Source organism: Panthera tigris, chromosome C1 (genome assembly GCF_018350195.1).
Source record: "Panthera tigris isolate Pti1 chromosome C1, P.tigris_Pti1_mat1.1, whole genome shotgun sequence".
NCBI lineage: Eukaryota > Metazoa > Chordata > Mammalia > Carnivora > Felidae > Panthera > Panthera tigris.
In genome coordinates this window covers 61,610,005-61,631,423 of record NC_056667.1, presented here as the reverse complement: position 1 = coordinate 61,631,423, position 21,419 = coordinate 61,610,005, and the positions used below count along the sequence as shown (strand labels likewise).

The following is a 21,419-nucleotide window of genomic DNA, read 5'->3' as shown; positions in this document are numbered from 1 at the left end:
CGCCTTTAAGGTGAGAAGAGCAGCTATGCCAACTTCTTGAGCAATAACTTTTTCCTAATTGACAGTTCCCTAAGTTTTGTAGACCAGGTTAGTTGTTTTTGTTTTTGTTTTTGTTTTTGTTTTTTTATCTCTTGGTAGCTATCTTTCTTTTTTTCCTTCTTCTATGCTTTTTTTTTTAAAGCAACTTCACCTTGCTGCAGAACTGTTGGCTTTGTTCTTCTCTCATTGTCAACAATATCCCTGACACCTAAGGGCCTAAAGAACCAGTACTCTGGTCACTAGCTGATTCTCAGAAGGCAGCCATTGACAGTTCTCCAGGGCTCTTTCCTCTTCTTCATTTCCTAAATCCAGTCTTTCACTTCCTTAGGATATTTTGTTTCCTTTGAAGTAGTTCTCAAATTTACCCTTGTTCCTGAATCCCCATGGTAACCATTATAGTCTTTGTGTTGTAATCAACTGGATTAATGCAGCTAGCAGCCCAGCTGGAAGCTCTGACATCCCTGTCTTTTGCTCCCGTTTCAGCCCTCTAATTCTCTGCCTTTACTGGGCACAAACCGCCTGAGGTGCCTGCTAAAATGACAAGTCCTAGACTCCATCCCAGACATTTTGATTCAGTAGATTTAGAATAGGGCCCCAGAACCTTCATTTTAACAAATATTCCCAGGTAAACTGGAGCAGGTAATAGGTAGCTTACATGTTAAGAAACAATGCTCAGCTATCCCAATGCACACTAGAAGATAATTCAGTGCCTGTCTCACTAGACTACATATAATTCTTTTAAGTTAAACTTTCATACCAAATTCAGATGGATTTTCTAAAAAAAATTGCTTTTATCATATCTCTGCACTGCTTTAGAGACAAAAAACATAATTGCCTGGAATTTCATATCCAAATTCCCTATTCTGGTTTCCAAAGCTTTCCAAAATCTGACCTAACAGGACTTTTCCTCCACCTTTCACTATTTTCCAAACAGCATTTTCCATTTCCCACACATAGGAAATAATAATGTGCTTTCAATTTAAGGAGTGAGGCAAAGACAAACAAGAAGGAAAGAATCAGTGGTAAACTAGATAATCTAGAAAGCAATGGCCAGGACAGCATGGTGTTAGTTCTCAGATCTAAAGGTGAACTTGTTTCAAATGATGGTATAGAGATTTAATCCCTCAGTTGCTACATGTTTCCATAACTAATAAGTCTCTCCCTTGTGTCCTTTCTCTCAATTAGTTTGTACGTGGTCTCTTTGCTTGGACTGTTTTTCTCTCTCACCAACCCCCTTCATTCAGTAAACTCCTATTTATGCTTGTGATCTCAGCTCTAGCGACACTTCTTCCAGGAAGCCTTTCCTGACCTACACTAACTCCTTGTCCCTCACTTGCCAATTTCTGTAGTATGCATTCTCATCTAATCTTGTTTTCCTTGCTCTGCCTTGTAACTATAAAATCATTAATGTGTTTATTCAATTAATCTCCATTTGGGTACTGGCCCTTAGGCTCCATGGAGAGTGCATCTTCACTGAATCCCCAGAACTTGTTCCTGGGGCAGTATATAGTAGAGACTCAATAAATAATTGTTGAGGGAAAGAAAGAAAACCAGCTCATTGTTTCCCTTTTCCTCACTACTCAGGCTACTCACATGAAGACCTTATTGCATAATGCCAAGATGATTCAGGTGTGTCACATCCAGAGGCAGTTAACTTCTTAATGAGATGGGTACCATGGTTAAGCCAGGGCCCAACCTGACTGTCCAGCCCAGAGATAGCCAGCTAGTCAGATACTTTGCTTCCTACTATGCTTTCTCCCCATCCTTCACCCTGAACTTCATTCCTGGAGTCCAGGCCCTGGGCTGGTAGGCTTTGCCGCTTAGCAATAAAACTTTTCCAGTAAGCACTTGATTTTGGCCTCTTAGTATTTTTTTTAAACCTTAAATGTACCCTCCTTTGGCTTTATTCAGGTTTTCTTTCTCATTTCCTAACCTGTTACTTGTGATATCCATCTACGCCCCCCCCCCCGCCCAAATGCTTTTAGAAGTTGCTAATAACTTGCTTTTATCTCCAAATGAAAACTTCTATAGGTTTCTTATTTATAATCATAATCATGAAGAGTCAGTTAATAGAAGCCAAAGGGACTCTTGTGATTTTTTTTTATGTTATACTTTGGAACAACTCACACACCAAAGAGAGAAAGAAATTCTGCATTATCTCTTTGACATACTTATTCCTAGAAAATATGCCTAAGGTTCATATTGAAAACAAAACAAAACAAAACAAAACAAAACAAAACAAAAAAACAAAGCCTTTTCTCAAACATTTTAAGTGATGTAATTTTCAAGACAATTTTTGGACACTGAAATTCAGATGAGTGGATTGGAGTCATTGACAAGCAATAGTGATATTCATTTACGCAACAAATATTTTTGACCATCTACTAGGTATGGTTCTAGGTGCTGGGGTTACAGCAGCAAACAGAACAAGCAAACAAACTAGTCCCTGCTAGTCCCTGCTTTCTAGTAGTGAAAGAAGGTTCTACACAAATAAATACATAATCTGCCAGATTGAATGCTTAGGAGAAGAGTTCTTTTTTTTTTTTTTTTTTTTCTTTTGAGATAATTCAAATCACATGCCATAATAATCTTTATTTTTCTCCTTAAGAGTCTCTGTGTACACTTGTGGGATAGGGTAATGATTTCATGTGGGTTTTGCCTATAGAAAATAGAAGTGGGGAACTATGCTTTCTCCTTCCAATATCTGGACAGGGGCTTACTCTATTTCTCCTTTGGTGAGGTGCTTTCTGAGAAAACAATAGTTACACTTTATCTGCTCCCTTGTTGAAGAGAGACAAAGGATGAGAAACAAGGTCATATAAGAAAAGCACAATAACTAGAGTGGTTTGGACTGGACAAATAAGGGCCATTGGGCTTGTATGTATAAGAACCTCCAGCATGAAGGATGTGAACTGGTTCTCTCTACTCAGAGCAGGAGAATCAATGTGGCAGACGTCAAACACAAGGATACCAATAGACAACAATATATGCGGGCCGGGAAATTTTAGACACTGTGTTATCAGGAGAAAGTTGTGGAATCTCCTCCTTTGTCATTCTCTGAGAACAAAGTAGGCATTGAAATGTCTGGCATAGATAAGAAGAATCCTTTCCTGTAGACAAGTGGTCTGCGATTTCATTCTGGGATTGTATGTGTGTTTCCCTCAACGATCTTAGATCTATGATCACATTTAATTTTTTTTTCACTGTTTACATATTCTACTTTACTTATTCCTTCCATAACATTGATCCCTCCATCTGTGCTCTTAACCACTTTATCACAACCACTCAGAGAGTTAGAGAAGGACTAGGGCTAGGTCTCCTGTCTCCTGCTTGAGCCAGTGCTACTAAAGACCACTTGTCATGGGGCCTTTGCCTGAAGGCCTGCCTCATGGTGAAAAGCCAACACAAATCCATCTTGTGCCAAACTTATTTCTTCAGAAAATGACTAACTGTGGCTCAAGCATAGTTAATAAAATTGCAGCTGAGATGAGACTGTGAGTCATCTGTCATACCCCGGTCTCTCTTTTGCTAATCAGTTGTGAGAAACATTTCAAAATCAGAGAGCAGCAGCAAAGAAATATGAGATACTCAGACTTCTTGAGGCAATTAGAGACTAAAGAGCAGAAGGCAAATCAGTCTTCCTGCCTTGACAGTCTTAAAATACACACTGAAAGTAGACTTTGGAGTTACACTATTTGTGACAGATTTTGACCATAACACATTTTCTAAGAGGAAATAAAAATTACTCACTTCAGGACATGCATTCCACCCTCGCATCAGCAGAGATGATATGGGCTTGGGAATGGAATAGCCAATGGGAGGTCTGATATGGTGGTAAGCCATGTCTGCTGCGGCAGCCGCTGCAAACCAAATGATCATGTCAATTTTGAAATTCACGTATTTATTTTAAGAAACATGAACAGACAACAAAAAGTCATCAGAAATCAATCTGTGCAACATTAGCAGAGAATCAGAGAGAGCTCCATGCTGTTTTTTTTAATGCTTAAAGAAAATGTTGGATAATTTGATACTATAAGATTATCTTTATAATTTTCCATTCATTCAGTTGTTCATTCAACAAATTGTGAGCAGAGGGAATTTACAAAAGATCAAAGACACATACAAAAGAACACACAAAGATCAAGTAGTTTTGTGTGTGTGTCTGAAGTATAGGGTGTGTATGTATGTGATATTATGGGAAGTAAAGACTGAAAGGCAGATTAGACAGTACAATGTCATAAGTCCTAGAATAAAGGGCTTATACTATACACAGCAAGTCATGGGGTGCCACTGAACTTTGCAGTTCTGAAAGCACTTGTATCACTTGGGCAAAACAGATGAGTTTTTGTTTAAATACAATTAGTTCTTATAAGAATGTTGGGAATTTAATATTTAATATTTATAAAGTAGTTACTAGTTTTTAAACTTTTAGCTAATCCATCATTTTAGCTAATACCACTCATTGACTGAATTCCCTAGTGTTACCTGCCTGCTTGGATTTCTAAATATTGCTCATCTTAAACTCCCCGTTATGGTGTCGTAATTCTTGGGACTTCACTCTTGATGCCTGGCTGTTGCCTATTTTTCGATTCTGCAACCAGTGATTTCTATACTCCCTTGGAAAGCAAGTTCACAGCTACTTTTATTGAACATGTTTTGTATTAGGCATCATGGAAGATACATACAAAGCTCTTTTAAACCTCCTAACACTCATGCAAAGTAGGTATTACTCTGTGTGTGTATGTAATTCGTTTTTAATTTGTGAAAAAATTAAATATAATTAGTAGTTGGTGTAGCCTCTTGTTCCAGATTCTATGCTCTCTTCAGCCACTTCACATTGAAAATACTTTGTACACAACACATGAAGCTCTTTTTATTCTTCAGAAAAACTGCTCTGTACGATTAGGAGGTTAAAGTTCCAGGACAATGCTGCTTCCTATCTTCTAGATTGTGATGTCATAAACATTTGTCTATATCTTAATAACTTTTTTTGAGATATGACCTACAACCACTACTCTCCACTAAACTTTGCTCCCATTCAATTCTGTTTTAAGATCTAGTCATCTAGTAAAATTATATGTAGTGTAACTTAATCAACATTTTGCTTTATGGATCAGTCAGAATTACTATCTAATTTTGACAAATGTGACCTTTATATTTGTTTTCTGTAGAATTTTAGAAACACAATTATAATAGAGGACAATTGTTAAAATATTTTGAGTATTTCTCATATATTGTTTGTATCATTGAGCTCATGTCCAATTCAATATACAATTATGTAATGCTTTTTTCCCCTAAATATCAGCATTTCTCCAAGTTATTAAAACTCCAGGTTAACATATTTTTAATGGTTCTATATTCAGTATGATTTACTTAATCATTCTTCAAGTTTAGGTTGTTCAAATTGGGACATAAACACTTCAAAAAGTATATCTTTTCAATATGAATTTCCCAATTTCACACATTGTTTATATTTTGAGGGGTGCGATTAATGTCAAATGGCATAAGACTTTTGACACATACTGATAAGCTTTTTTCCTAAACAGTTGTACTAATTTATTCCCTTAGTCACCAATGTGTGAGAGAGTTTTCATTACATCGGCAATCTTTCATTACATCGGAATCAGGTTTTCTCATTTTGTGAGAGATGTTGCTAACATGAGAGGTAAATTATATCAGCTCATTTCTTGTTTAAATTGTGTTCTTTGATGACTAGTGAGGCTTAATATTTTCCCAAATATTTATTAGTTATTTGTATTTGAAATTTTAAGTTCATTTCCTTTGCTGCCTGGCATTTTAATGTTTCTTTGCAACAGCCGTTCTAATTGTACAATGGCTCCAGTTTGAGGGCAGAGTCAAGAATTCCATTTCTGCTTTTATTTTCAAGGCCATTTATAGAATATTTGCATTGTCACATTTGCCCACCATTTCTGGCCATTATCAGCTAGTTTCGTAGTTGGTGACACTAAGAAAACACAGAAACAAAAGACTGGCCAAAACATATTTAGCAAACTTAACATGACTTACAAAATATGTCTTTTGTGTCACACAAAAAAAAACAAAACTAGGCATGTTAGATTCCTTCCATTGGCTACTCTTGAGTATTTTAAATTCCTTTTTGGAATGAGGTAAATAAGTAAGCAAACACATTAACTAATGCTTAATAATCATTGATCTTCTAACTCTACTTTTTCACCTTATGACCATTTGGATATTGTTGAGCTGGTGCAGCTATAAGCATATAAACCAGTGTAGTGAATGCATTTAAACTAATTATACCTATCCTAATGTGTGGGGAGGGACTATTCATAAAGTGAGTTAAACTCAGATGCAGGTGCCAAATGTCTCCTTTGAAACCCTTTCAGACTCTGATACCAAGTCTATAAAGTTACTTGTTTTGCTTCTTGGCACTGTGTCTGGAAAATCAGTTTAAGATGAACGCTATTTAATTCTTCATTATTCAAAGTAGATTCTGCAAGGCCTTGGCATCTCCTTCTCTCTTTTGCTTTATACACCCTTGGCAGTGATGCTACTCATTAGCAGCAGAAAGTGGACAATGCAACATGAGGCGTCATGGAGTTGAAATTTGTCACCTTTAAAATTGCTTTGTCAGTCTTGCCTGAGTGGCCATGCTACACTAACATCTGGGAAATTTTCTGGTATTCCAGATTCAGGACAGGGATTGTCAGCCCATTTATCAAATTTTTACCTCGATTGCTACATAAAATATGTTAAGTGATTTATGTACATGTTGGTTTCTACATTCACAATGGAAACTTTGCTATTAAGAGAGAATAAGGCTAAATATAAAAATATCAATAACTATTGAGTACATACCATTTCTTCAGCACTGTGATAATTACCAATGATTTAGTGAAGCTTATAATCGAGATTCTAGAGTAGGACTGTCTAATAGAACTTTTTACAATGATGGAAATGTTATGCAGTGTTCAATATGGTAGCATACGACTATGAAGCACTTAAAATGTGGCTATTAAGCATTAAAATGTGTGACTGAATAATCGAATTTTTATTTTCATTTCGATTAAAATAAATTTAAATTTAAACAGCCATGTGTGTCTAGAAGCTTCCATATTGTACTGCACAATTCTAGAGCATAGCCTTTTCCCACTCCTATTTTCCTGAATAAGATTCAAATTAAACATGATTTTGTGAGTCAGCCTCAAGGGTTTATATAACCATGGTGTTTATTTGTGGATTCAAGTTCTTTATTGTTCGTTAATAATTTATCAAGAAAAAATGGATATGACTAGAGATTGTCAAAAGGCATTCAATACAACACATGATAACCTTCATTTATTCATGTGACAAAATCTATTGAACATTCCATATGAGTGATAATAAGCTAAGAAAAAATAAAGTGTTAGGGTGTCAATAAAATTTGGCAAATAAATGGATAATTATTAAAGAAATGAATTACTGGATTTTTCTTGCTTTTTATGGTTCAAACATAAATTCAGAATTGTGATCCTTTTTTTTTGTGAAATGTTCTTTCATACCCTCTTTTCCTACATTACATCTAATGTCACTTAGGTCTTGGCTTAATGAAGTGTCTCTGGGTGCGCTTCCTATGTACTCCCATAGCACCTGGTACTACAATAGCATATATGTCATATTATACTTAATTGCCTATTTATTTGTTTGCCTCTGCAGATAGATCACAAGCTCCTTGAAGTCAGGATCTGTATCTTTTCACCATCATATCTCATGTGCTTAGCACGGTGACAGGAATTTAGTAGGCATCCAATTGATGTACACTAAGTGAATCAATAAATGAGACAGTTCAAAATATGATTTCATTGGAAATAATACAGATCATGGCATAGAGGACCCAGTAAACATGTATTGTATAAATGAATAAAGATGATGGATTAATGCCTATTAGTATCTTGCTCTTTATTATATGTCTTTAGGACAGAGCACAATGCCTGGTCACCAAGAAACACTGTAGAATGAATGTAATGTTTATTTAATATTAAATTATGACACAATTGGGTAAATTATTCATATTTGGTGGCATATTTAGATAATAATCTTATATTTTGTTCAGAACATTTGGGGAGGTGGCTTTAATAAACCCAAACAGTATGACTATTAAGAAATGCCCTTAACAAGGAAATCTGGGGGCCTAATTTCCAGTCTGGCTTTGCTTTTAACTCCCTGAGAGATCCTAATTAAGCTAATTTGCCTGTGTGAGTATTAATTTCTGTTCATGTAAGATGAAACAGTGAGGACACAGTGTAATGGTAATAAGCATGGGCTTTGGGGACAAGGAGCCATGCTAGTTAAGTCTTGACTATCCCTCTTACTAGCATGTTATGTTGAGCATATATCTTATCCTAATAGAACCTAAACCATAGGTTACTGTTAGAATTAAAGGAGACATCGTACAGAGAGCATCTGGCACATTGTTAGTTTTCAAGAAGTGTTAGCTGTTGCTGTTGCCATAATTATCATCTACAGATCTAAGGGTTTTGCCTTTTCCTTTTAGTCTGAATCTAGAGAACTAGGTATCAGAAACATTGTTGAATATTTTCTGTTCTGTTTAGACCAGAAATCATCTATTCTTTTGAGGTTTTTTGGGAGTATGAATACCAAGTAAAATATTGCATTGAATTACTGCAAATTACAAGGCTACAAACCCTCTCATCTGTCATTGGCTCCAGCTCATAATGTAATATGGCTACTGTGGAGAGGATGACTATGCAGCTCTTCATGATGAATTTAATTAGCTATATTGCTTATGGATAAGTTGGTACTAGATTCTGAATTCCTAAATTAAACTATCACTCTTATGTTTTATAAAAATAAATCTAGGCACTCATATAAAAACAGAGAGCAATAAAGTACAATATTTTACTTGTAAGCCTTGACTAAGATAAAACTGCTAGAATGTTTTTTATTTGTTTTTTTTTTTTTCAATTTTGATTGTGTGTATGTGTGTTCTAAAAACACAATTGATTCTACTTCATTGTTTTTATGGGTAGGGCTGTAGTGAAACAAAGCAAATGCGTACGGCTATCCCAGCAAGAGCTAAGACACACTCTTTGTTAAACTGACACTTTTCAATGATGTATCACCAGAGCATATAGCATCTGAGAGAGACCATGAGATTGCAATCTTGAGATTGCGGTAAGAATGGCTTAATTTTTTAAACCACATCCCATTCTCATTACAGACTGTCAGAAGAATAGATTAATTTGCACCAGTGTCTATTCTCATTGCAATCTTTGTCAGTGTAATGAAGTATTGGAATGTTAATATCAGCTATGTTCATAGAAATATCACCATCCATTGGAACGATTTGATCTTTCTAGTGATCTGTGTAGTGATTGGCTGGCTCTATCAGTGATAAACTGATAAAGATTAACACAGCAAACACAGGATTTCAGAACGTTAGCTCACTCCTATTTTCCTATCACTTGTCAAGGCACAGTCCACATCATCGATGTGCTTATGCTTTTTGAGGTTACAATATTTAGGACGCTTTAGGATCCTAATCATATATGGAATATCTAAGCAGCGGTAGCAAACACAAATGACTACAAATATGAGATCCTGTGATATAACTATGTTTCTAAACGTACTTAAATTCATATTTTTTACAACCATATGTGAGACAAAAAAAAAAAAAGCCATATTTGGCCCCTGTGCTACAGTTTGCAACTCTGAGTTAAAACCTCAATATGAAGTCTCACCCAAATCTGGCTAGAATAAATTGGCAGATGTTCTTAATTTGCTGCCACATCCGAGACTTAGTTACAGCTTGGCATTAAGGAATCCCAGGACACAGAGTTGAGTCTCCTTGTGAACCAGCTGGCATCACACAGGAAAACAAAAGGAAAACAAGAGGCGTTCTTCTTTGGTCTCAAACTATAATCTGAAAGTGATCCATAAAACTTGGTACCTAGTTGTAAGGGAATGGGATTGGATAGAATACATATCGATGGATTGATTTATCCTAGATTTCTTCTTTAGTTTTTCATGATACATCAGAGGAGACAGACCCAGGAGAGATATAAAATCTGGGAAGCAGGTGTTGGTTTCTTTCTCTGAAATGTATCCAAGACAGCTCTTGTTTGCCAGGTCATACCAGCTCCTTTTTCATCTTGCCTGGTTCTTTTCTCTCTGCTTGGCTTCACACCTTGGCTCCTTCTCTTCCTAATCTTGTCACTTCTTTCACAAATCTGCTTTCTCCCTGGATCCATCATCCTCCTGCTGGCTGAGCCAGAAACCTAGAAGTTATCCCTGATTCCTCCCTCTCCCTTGTTCTCCCACCTGAACCCATCCACAAGTCCATTCAAATTTCCCACAACCAGCCTCTCCTTTTTCTTCTAAAGTCACTACCCTAGTTAAGGTTTTATACATTCTTATCTAGACTACCTGGTTTCTTTACCTCTGGTTTCAAACCTCTTCAGTCCAGCCTTTGCTTTGTAGCAAGAGGGAGCATTCTAAAATAATAATAGCATTATATGATTGCCCTGCTTGAACTCCTGCAGTGACTTTCATTGTTGACACACAAGGCCCTTCACCATCTAGCTCTAGATGTGATGGATTCCCTTGTGTTCTCTGATTCATCCCTATTGAATTATTTGTGGATCTCTCATGCCTCTGCACCTTGCCCATACTGCTTTTTGTTGGGACTCCTTCTCTTCTTCCCCACTAATTTACCTATTTAATTAGCTTTCATCTTTTTGCAGGTCAGGTATCGTCTGTTCTCAGAGTCCTTCTCTGATACCATTTTCCCATTTTTCACAATTTCAGAAGGAGACTCCTCCAGGGAGCATCCTTAGCACTCTCTCTCTGCTTCTCTCTAGTTGGGACTTACCTCTGCTCTGTGCTATGAAGCCCTGAGCAACACTCTAGTCTTCTCTGTTTTCCTCTTAACTCTACCATAGTTCCCAGCCAGAGGAGCACTCAATGATAGCCTAAACATAATAAAAATAGCTAATATTTATTGAGTGCTTCCTATTCCCAGTCATCCTTCCAACCTCTTGAGGTAGGTCCTAGTATTATCCCCACTTTTAAAAATAAGGTGAAGTATGGCTCAGTTAAGTAGCTTGCATAGTTACAAGGCTCATGCTCTTACACTTTATGCCAATTCTCTTTAGCCCCTATTGTGTTGGCCTGAAAAATGCTTTCTTAAAAATTGAATTAATTGCCAACATTTAAAAACCTTTAGGTATCTAAACAAACACACAGAAATTGGCTGATATGGTAAAGGAATCCTTGCATTACTACATGGATTGTTTGGCTGGAGCTGGGTAGCGGCTGTTCCCTTGAGTCAGAGCATGTGATTTCCTGTCCATCACACTGTCCTGTGTTGAGTGTTTGCCTGTTTCCCCCAGCCCTTTGGCCATTTGATCTTGGATGACCCTTAGGATGCTGAATGTGATGGATTTTTGGTTCTTTCTAGACCTGAGATTATAAGGTTAATTTGAACATGTACTATGCAAAAGAGACTCTAACTTCAAGTTCTTCTCAATGAATACCCATCACCTATCCATTACATAGGAGTCAATGCTAATATTTGTGTTCTACTTTTGTATTTCTTCCAGTGCTTCCAGGGCTAAATCCAGGAGGATGAACCATGTGTAATATTGCTACTACCATAATTGATAATGCTGTCATACATTGTAGTCATGGATTTGTTCCTCTTTGTAAATGGCTAATATGTAGCTTATATTGAATCTGATGTTTCACATAATTTATTGCTGAACATACGCTAGATTGCCTAACCACTGCAATGATATAAACAGCCTCATTTCTTGATGCATGGTCACTGTCCAACTTTAAAAAAATCAACATCTATCATAAACAAACTCTCTTTCCAATAAAGTACTATAAATTCTAATATCTAGGATATTGGAATCAAGTTATTCTTAGGCAAGCCTTTTAACGGTTTTATTATACAATATTCTCCCTCCAAAAAGGGTAAATATTTCTGGGGGTCTATGACAGAAGGGGTCTTTATCTCTTTGAAATATTCACTTTATAATTAGCAAAGGATAATGGAGTAGGGAAAATTCCTAAACTATATGAGTAAAATATGATAAATACTGTAAAAAAATGATGACTTGGGGCATGGAGGAGACTGCTTTAAGTCAACATTAGAGGATTAAGGAAGACGGTTTGGGAAGAAGTGATATTTAAGCTAAGATCTAAAAGTTAATTAGGGTTAGTATGATGAAAAGTGGGCAAGAGGATCTCGACAGAGACTAATGTGTGCAAAGACAGGAAGTCATAGGAAACAAGTCACATTTGGGAAGAGAAATGGTGCTCTGTGGCTGGAACATAGATGAGAGACTGCAGATGGCAAAGGTAGATCTGGGGAGGAAAGTAGGAATGTAGTGTGAGGCTTTGTAGATTATTTTAAGAAATTTTGTTCTTATCTTAAAAGCAAAGAAAAAACATTGGAGATTTTAACTAAAGGAGGCCAGATGACCTAACTTGAGTTTTTTAGAAAGCTAAACCTAGATAGTATGGCAACTGGTGAAGAGAGTCAGAAAAACTGGAGACGAGAACACCATTTAAGATACTGTGCAGAATTCTACATGCAAAATAAGGAAGTAGCAGGGGAGAGGAGATAAGTGGAAAGATTCAAAAGATGTTCAGAAAGTGGGGTCAAAAATAAGGAAATGAGTGAGAAAAGCAAGGAAGGAAGGAAAGGAATAATGAGGAAAAGAAGGAAAGAGAAGAGTGAAAGGCGACTGCAGGTTTCCTATGAGCATTCTGGAGACTGAGTGCCATGCAGGTAGAGAATCATAGGAAGTCTCAACCTTGTGTTACACTTTGCCCTCATCTTTAATCTTACAGTTGCAGAGAGTTTTCAGTTTACAGAGTTCAGTCACAAATACCATTTCATGTGATCCTCACAGTAATCTTCGTGGAGTCATCATTAACTGCATTTACTGAGGAAACAGAGTTTGTGAAAGGGCTTACAGGCCAGGAGAAATGGGACACAGTGAAGGAAGCAGCACAGTGGCTGGAACATAGGATGTGAAATAATATGAGCCAGTCAGAGCTATAGAATCATGTAGAATTGTACAGGGCATATTAATAGTTTTGAGCTTTAATCCTAAGAACACAGGAAGACATAGAATGATTTTAAGGAATAGTGACATAATCAATTTTATGTTTTTAAAATACCATTTCAGTGGATATCTAAGGAGTGGAGAGGAAGTGGGTAGAATAAAGGAAAGAAGTCAAATGGCTATTGAAGTAGTTATAGTGGAAAAAGATGGCAGCTCTGACTAGCATGGTGGTGGGTGGAATTAAGTAGATAGATTTGAGGTATATATTTCATCACTTCCACTTTTTGTTCATTGTTGTTCATCACAACATTCACTTGTGCAAGAAGGCAAGAAAAAGGTGTAAACAGACATACTGAATAAAAAGAAAGTTTTCTTTATTTACAGATGACCAAAAAATTTATGTGGAAAATCCCAAAGAATGTAGAAAAAAAGCTACTTGAATTGATAAGTAAATTTAGCAAATTTGCAGAGTATGGAGTTGTTATTTAAAAAATTAATTAAGTCTCTCTTCTAGCAAAGAACCGTTGGATATTGAAATTAAAAAAAAAATAACATTTATAATAGTATCAGAGATAAGTCTAAAAAAATGTTCCAGGTTTGTAGGCTAAAAACTACAAATAGGCTGATAACAGAAATAAAAGAAGACCTAACTGAAGGGAGAGCTATACCATGTGGATTGACTGGAAGATTTGATATTCTTAAGTTGAAAATTCTTTCCAAATTGATCTAGAAACTCAATGTAATCTACCCAAAATTCCAGTGGGCTTTTTTTTTGGTAGAAATAAACAACCGATTCTAAAATTTATATGGAAAACCAAAAGCCTAAAAGAGCCAAAGCAATTTTATTAAAGAAGGGCACAGTTGGAAGATTTATATAACCTGAGTTCAAGACTTAACTATAAACTCTGAATATAGTATGGTATTGGTGTAAGGGTAGACATATATCAGTTAAACAGAGCCCAGAAATAAATACACATATATGGTCAATTGATTTTTGACAATAGTACCAAACTAGTTTAATCGAGAAAGGAAAGTTTTTTCAAAAAATCATGCTGAAAAACTTAAACATGCATATTAAAAACCATAAACTAAACTATAAACTAAAACTATAAACTAAAAAAACACAATAAACTAACAAAAGAATAACAAAAGCTCATACCTGTAACCATTAAAAAAAAGAACATAAGTAGATTTTATAAACATAAAACCTAAACCTATAAGAGTTCTATAAGAAAACATGGGAGGAAATCTTTGTGGCTTTAGTGATGCAACCATATTTTAGAAAGAATATAAAAACATGTGATTTAAAAGTTTGATAAGGTAGACTTCATTGAAATTAAAAACTTATTTCAACACATTGCTAAGAATATGAAAAGGCAAGCCACAGACTAAAGAAAAATACTTTCAAAACGCATAGCAGATGAAAGACTTCTACCTAGCATCTATGAACTCTTACAAGTAAATAATAAGGCAACCTGAACAAACACTTCACCAAAGAAAGAGGAACACAAACATGTGAGATTTTCCATATCATTAGCTATTAGAAAAATAGAAAATACTACTACAGTGATACACCATTATATACCTACTCAAATGGCCAATGTCTTATTTTAAACAGACAACAAAAATATCCTGGCAAGGATGTGTAGCAACTGAAATTATAATACATTGCTGGTAGAAATCCATCATGGCACAGATACCTTAGAAAACCTCTTATCATAAGATCTAGTACTGTAATCATTTCTTATATATTTATTCAAGAGTAGTAAAACCATCCACACAAATACCTGGATGGTTTTAGTATCTTATGCACAGCAGCCCCAAAGTGAGAATAATTCAAATAATCATCCATGTATGAATGCATTATTAAATTGAGATACATCCACACAGTGGAGTATTACTCAGGAACAAAAAGGAATAAATGACTGAAAGTCAACAACATGATTCCATTTATAGGACATTCTGGAAAAGGCAAAACTATAAAGACCTAAATCAGATAAGTGATTGCTAGGAGCTGGATGTGGGAACAGTGAGTTAACTCAAAAGAGGCACTAAGGAACTTTTTACAGTGATGGAAATACTCTATATGGTGATGATCATGGTTATGTGTTTGTTGAAACTAGTGGAATTATTAACCTAAAATGGCAATGTTGTTTCAGTTCAAAATAGAGTCTTTACATTCACACTATAATAAGGACTAACTCTCATAATTTTCTATGAAAAGTATATAGAAAAATATTAGGACAATTAGTTAGAAACTATGCAGAGGATAATTGAAGACCATATGATATTATGGGGAAATATCTTGAAAAGAGAGTGTGAGATGTAGCTTTGCTCTGCAAATGAGTACTAACAATTATTGGGATCTTGGTTAAGACTTTTAATTTGTGAGTATCCACATTTATGGGATTTGTCTTTCCCTAACATCCCTTTTGACTTTGTCTGATATATTGTGATAGGGTGGCCACCAGGAGCTTGCAAAGTAATTCACTTAAAATTTATTGTGATTTAATTTGAAAACTACTTTTTAAGCATACTAGGTTCTGGGGATGCAAAGCCCTTAAGGAGTTCCCAGTCTAACAGTGAATACAAGTAAGTAAATAGATTGACAAAACATAAAAGCTGAAACTCAAATAAAATGAAGAGACAGATGCAAATAAAATTTACCTTAAGGCTCAAATATGTGTATATTTTTCATGTGATTAGATTTCCTGCCTCTACTGTCTACATGTACATAGAGTGTAATGCATATTATCACCAAAAATAGGCTCTCTCACAAAGCCCCATTTTTGGAGCGCATCTATTTATGTAATACAAAATTATTATGAAAAGCAATTCTTTTTTATATAACATGAGACAAGCAGAAAACGGTCCTGGTAGGTTATTTTTATGTGTTGCTACTTTCAGCTCACCCCTGTATACACACTAAAAAGGAGTTTCTAGAATCTTATCTCAAAAAATAAGTATTACATTGTCCACATTATTTGCAACCACCTGCCATGTGACCATAGTCATTTGCTTGTTTTGTTAACAACAGATAAATCAAAGCCCTACACTTTAATAAAATATACCTACACTTGTGTGTGCCTGTGCCTAAAGTCACACAGTTAGGTCAGTAAGTTTTCTGGATTGGGCACATACCTTGAAACAATTTTAAGTTGTTTACTTAATTCTTATCTTGTGGACCCACCAAGAGTAATCATTTTTGGGGAAAAAAATATTTCTTGAAGTCGTGACAAGGCATAGAACTCTGGAAACCTTTCAGGATGTCTTACCTGGCTTGAGATGAGCAAATGGGATTTCACCAGTGAGAAGTTCCCAGAGACACAGAGCATAGCTGAAGACGTCAGCTTTGATGGTATAGCGTGTGCACTGCGTGAACACCTCAGGGGCCATCCAGCGGAGGTTCTGTGTGTCCAGAAACATCCACAAGTCATTTGCCAAGTCATCCCATTGTAGAAACAGTGCTCTTCTCTGTGAGGATTTGGTAAGTGTTCTCCCATTGTTCTCAGAAGATATAAAGATAAAATAACACTGATTACCCCGTACCATGCAATAAGCTGATGTGTTTATACATTAATAACATGTTTACTATTATTGTTCAGTTTTACAAAGGCATTTTTTTTAATTATTGGAAGATCATGAAATTCATAATCATTCCAAAAATATTGCAACAATATTAATCATCAAGTAACCCTGCATCTTGTAAAATGATCACAGCAGCAGCATTTTTTGTTTACTTCTGAGCATGTTTCCCCTAGAAGCCTTATAAACTTATGAATAGCCAACCACGATTCATCCAAGAGCTCTATGCCTCCCTGGGGGTGAATCACACCTTTCCTCCTTTAGATCTTCAGGTTGTAGTTTAGGAAGCCACTAAATTAGACCCATAAATAATGCTTTCATGACTGAGGAGAGATAGAGCCTTAGAGGAGTGCCCAGAACATTCTTATGAAGCAGATAGCTCACTGGCAGGATCAGGTCTGTCATATCTCCTGTGTTTGCCCAGTTGTGTTATTTCTGAATATGGTTTGTGCAGTATTCCAGGAAGAAAACCTATAAAATGTTATAGTTTTCTCTGTATGAAGTTTTATATTCATGTTTTGATGGCATTGTTTACATTCTTTTCACTTGCAGTTATGTATTTTTTGGTTTGAAATATAAGTTTGCATTCTGAGATGCAAATGGCATACATTTGGTTGATTTGTAGTTTAGGGGAAAGAGCACTAGGTTTTGAGTTAGGAGAAGAAAATTCCAGCTCCAGCTCTACCATTCACTATTTGAGCAGCCCTGGGCAAGTCTTGTATGCTCCTGGACCTCAGATTCCTTAAGGGCAGAACAGAAGAGGCAAGCCCTTCCATCTCTAAAATCCCATGGCTCCATAACCTTATCAGTGAACTTTGCCAAACACCTTGTTTCTTTGTATTTCCACTGGAAGAAACCAGCATTCTTTTATTGCTCTTACTGAAATTCTATGTAGAGCTGGCTGCTGATAATTCTTTTCAAGTGTCTACCTTATTTTGAAATCATGCATAATTATAGCATTCTAAGAATATATGTATTCCGATTATGATGCTTATATGCAATTCTTCCACATGGGCTTTCACCTTCCAAATAGCCTCCACTTATGTAGCAGATTATGCCTTGTGTCACAACATTGCATAAGTGGAAGTAGGCATACAGTATGCCCATTTTCCCACAGGGGAGTAATAGAGTAATTAGCCAACTTACATGAGGCCACATAACTAGTAAGAAACAAAATAGCCTTCAAAATAAATCTAGAGTAGTGCTGTGCTTAAAGACTGTGCTGCTAGGATTAAAAAAAAATTACTTGCTGTTGGTGAAATTCAATTCAATTTCATTCAACAAAAGTTTATTTAGCCAGAGTCTGGATGTATTTGAGAATCACCTGGGGGAAATTTGAAAAGATACAGGTACCCAAGATCAACCCCAGGCCAATGAAATCAGAATTTCTGGGGGATGGGTTCAGGCAAAATACTTTTTAAAAAGTTTCTGAAGTGATTCCAATGTGGTGCCAGGGTTGAGAATCACTGATTTAGCTATCTCTATGTCTCAGGTACTGTGTGTCCTATCAAAAGAGGACTCATTCTTCCTCTCTTACCTCATATCTTGCCATTCTCCTCTTGCTCACTCCACTCTAGTCATTCTGCCTTTGAACACACAAAGAATTTTCCTGTGTCAGGGCCTTTGCACTGACTGTTCCCTCTGCCTACATTGCTCTTCCCCTTACATGGATGACTCCTGGTCAGGCCTCTCATCAAATGTTATCTTTCCCTCTTACCCTATCTAAGTGATACCCCCATTCTCCATTCACATACTTGCTTTGTTTTTACTCTGTAACACTTATTACAACCTGATACATATTTTGTTGATTTGTTCAGTGTCTATCTCCTTCTAGTAGAATATTAGATCCATGGGAATGAGAAAATTAATTTGTTCACTGCAATATTCCCAGTTCCTAGAAGGATGTCTGGCATTTAGTAAGTAGTCCATAAATATTTGTTGGATGAATGAATGAAATCTAACTGGGGAAACCAGACATGCCTAATCTCACTTACAACATGGTCCATGATGTATTTCCTGCCTTCCTCTCTAACTCATCTTTCACTTTCTCTTCCTCACCCAGACCATGCCAACAATGACAAGCTCTTTGAAGTTCCCCCAGGAAGTCTGATATTTCTCATCCTTCCCTACGTCTTTGCTCATGCTGTTGTTCATTCTACCTGGCACTCTTTTCTGTTCTCCCTGCACCTAATTTACTCCCATTCATCCCAAGATGCTCTGTCACACCTTATTTATCACAGGACTTCCATACTGCTTTAAATCTATCTGCTTATTACTGTGTTTTCCCCATAGAAAATGAGCTCTTGACATCAAGATTTTCTTCACATTTTGCATTCCTGGTCCCTTGCACAATGTCTGACACATGGTAGGCCCTCAATAAATGTTTGTTGACTGAATGAGTAAGGGTACGAATTAGCAGTACAAAATGCTACAAAAGCACAGACAGAAAAATGCACGGGGAGGAGGCAGCAGGTGTGTGTGTGTATGTGTGTGTGTGGGATGTTATGGAAGGGAAGGCACTTACAATGGATAAAATTTCCTAGGCCTTGCAAGCCCTTTCTAGGTGAGGTGGAGTGCAGGACTGTCCAGGCAGAGAAAGCCACACTAGCAGAGACACAGGGATATGAATGTGAATGGTCTTTTTGGGGAATGAGCAGGAGGCTTGTGTATTAGGGTGTGGGGGACTTGAGAGAACTTACTGTGGGAGAAGAGGTCACAGAGGGGCCCTGGGCCAGATTTGGGAGGGCAGGAGGCTTCCAGACAATGAATTTGGATTTTGGCCTGTGGGTACTGGGTATCTGTGATGGTTACAGGAGGACATGAATTGTCAGAACCTAACACTTGGCTGATGTTGCAAAGAAGGAACTGGAAGACAGTACTGGAGTTAGAATCCTACTTCTAGTCCAGAAAAGGGATGATGAAGACATGAACTGAAGTGGAAAATGAGAGTTTGGGATGAACTTAAAACAAGCATGCAAACAAACAGAAAACATGACTGAGTAATGCGTCTGTGGAAGCAGAAAAAGGAAGGAATGGGAAATTACCCTAAGCTTAGGTAGTTAAATAACACACGTGGTCTAGGAAGAGAAGTTACCTTTTTGGGAGAGGGGAGGAGAGTAAAGAAGAGAGCAGGTAATGATTTTAATAGCAGACATTTTTGAATACAATTATGTTTGCTCCAGATGTTAAAACTTATATTTTAGTTAAACATTAATACTTGGTTATATGCCATATTACCTTATAATGCTGAAGCAGAAAAAAGTTGTTACTAGATGCTGGTTAACTACAAATTCTATAGTTAGTTACGGATTAAATGTTAACTCTCTCCTCTACTTAATAAGAAGATCTAAAAATGAAAGCCAATTAACCATGCCTGCTTGGTACTTTTTTCAGTTACATCTGAAATAAATTCTGTATTATTTTATCCATGTCATTTTCCAGACATATATCTAATCTATTTTTCTGGTACAGCCTTGAAAGAGTTCTTTTGAGGGCTTCCTGAAAATAAAAACATAAAACTTTATCCTGCCCCTGGGACAATGACAATGCTTCCAGTTAAAGCTGCTCTCATCTCACTTCCTGTCATGCTGAGTTTACACATTTTAATTGTTTCATAATTATAAGGAACATAAGCAGCAGCAAACCCCAGGTTGTTTTGTCATGTTGTCTTCATCCAGAGACTGTAGAAATCTTGATTCTGATGGAAAGAAAAAATGAATTCATGTTAAAGAAAACATCTTTAAAAACAAGGTCAAAATCACAACTAAAATTTTGAAACCCCTAGAAACCTCTTATTTAAAGGCTTACTTCCTTTCTTGTAGCTGGGTATATCAAAGAGAAAAAACTGAAAATAAATGATATACTTTTAAAATCCAGGGTCAATGAAATTTGAATGATTTAGAAAAGTATAGCTGTCAGTGTGAACTGCTTTTTCAGCTTCATCATACAATATGAGACACCAACTAAGAATGAAGAAAGAAACTGATGTCATTTGGGGATTTTTCATGGAAATCTCACCTCCAAAATCTGCCACCACTGCATGCCCGTCCTCACAGAGAAGAATATTGTGACTGTAAAAAACAAAACAAAACAAAAACAGTGAAACAAAAAACAAAACACTGACTTTGAGTAAACTTCATTATTTCTGAATCTGGTGCCTTAAGGAAGAGGTTGATAGTCATCATTTGTTTACCCAGAGGCTGAACAAGCTGCAAAAGACTGGCAGAGATCTTAGGTTAGTGACTCTTTTTTTTTTTTTTTATTTTTGCTAATTCAAAAGGAATATTTACAAAATCATTTTATATCTAACTTGGAAAGTATACGCGGTGTCTCACTTTGGATAAGCCCTCTAAACTTGTCAAAAAGACCCATTCGCTGAAGATCAGTATCCCAGCTCTCTGTGGTTCATTTGCTAATACACTTGTTAACAGGCAGGGTCAAAGGCATCTATGAGCATATGAGAGCCAGAGCAAGGGAACCAGCTTGCTGGAACCCTAAGCGTAAGTAAGGGCAGTTCAGGTCAGAGCCTGACATGAACATACCCCTTTGTGAAATAAGTCTTGGCCAACATGTTCTAGCTACAGTCCCAGGAAGAAGGAGTGTTTTTAAGCCTGATACTAGCTAAACCCCTTTTTAAGGTTGTAGGGAGAAAAAGTTATAAAGATCACCAAAGTCTTTCCAACCCAGAATTCAAGCGAGATTAAGAATGTCCTGCCTTTTCAAAAAGTAAATCAAGGCTGA

At 36.4% G+C, this 21,419-nt stretch overlaps 1 protein-coding gene across 2 annotated transcripts in view; it reads right to left on the bottom strand.

Annotated features, from left to right (window-relative positions):
* Nucleotides 1–21,419, bottom strand: part of LOC102964317 (serine/threonine-protein kinase TNNI3K) — a 288,998-nt gene that overhangs the window by 79,091 nt on the left and 188,488 nt on the right. For both annotated transcript variants that reach the window (XM_042997580.1, XM_042997581.1), the window contains exons 19-22: nt 20,697–20,749; nt 20,324–20,376; nt 16,370–16,502; nt 3,790–3,899 (exon numbers count right to left, since the gene is read on the bottom strand). In XM_042997580.1, the coding sequence (XP_042853514.1) occupies nt 3,790–3,899; nt 16,370–16,502; nt 20,324–20,376; nt 20,697–20,749 (349 nt within the window). The remainder of the gene's footprint in view (nt 1–3,789; nt 3,900–16,369; nt 16,503–20,323; nt 20,377–20,696; nt 20,750–21,419) is intronic.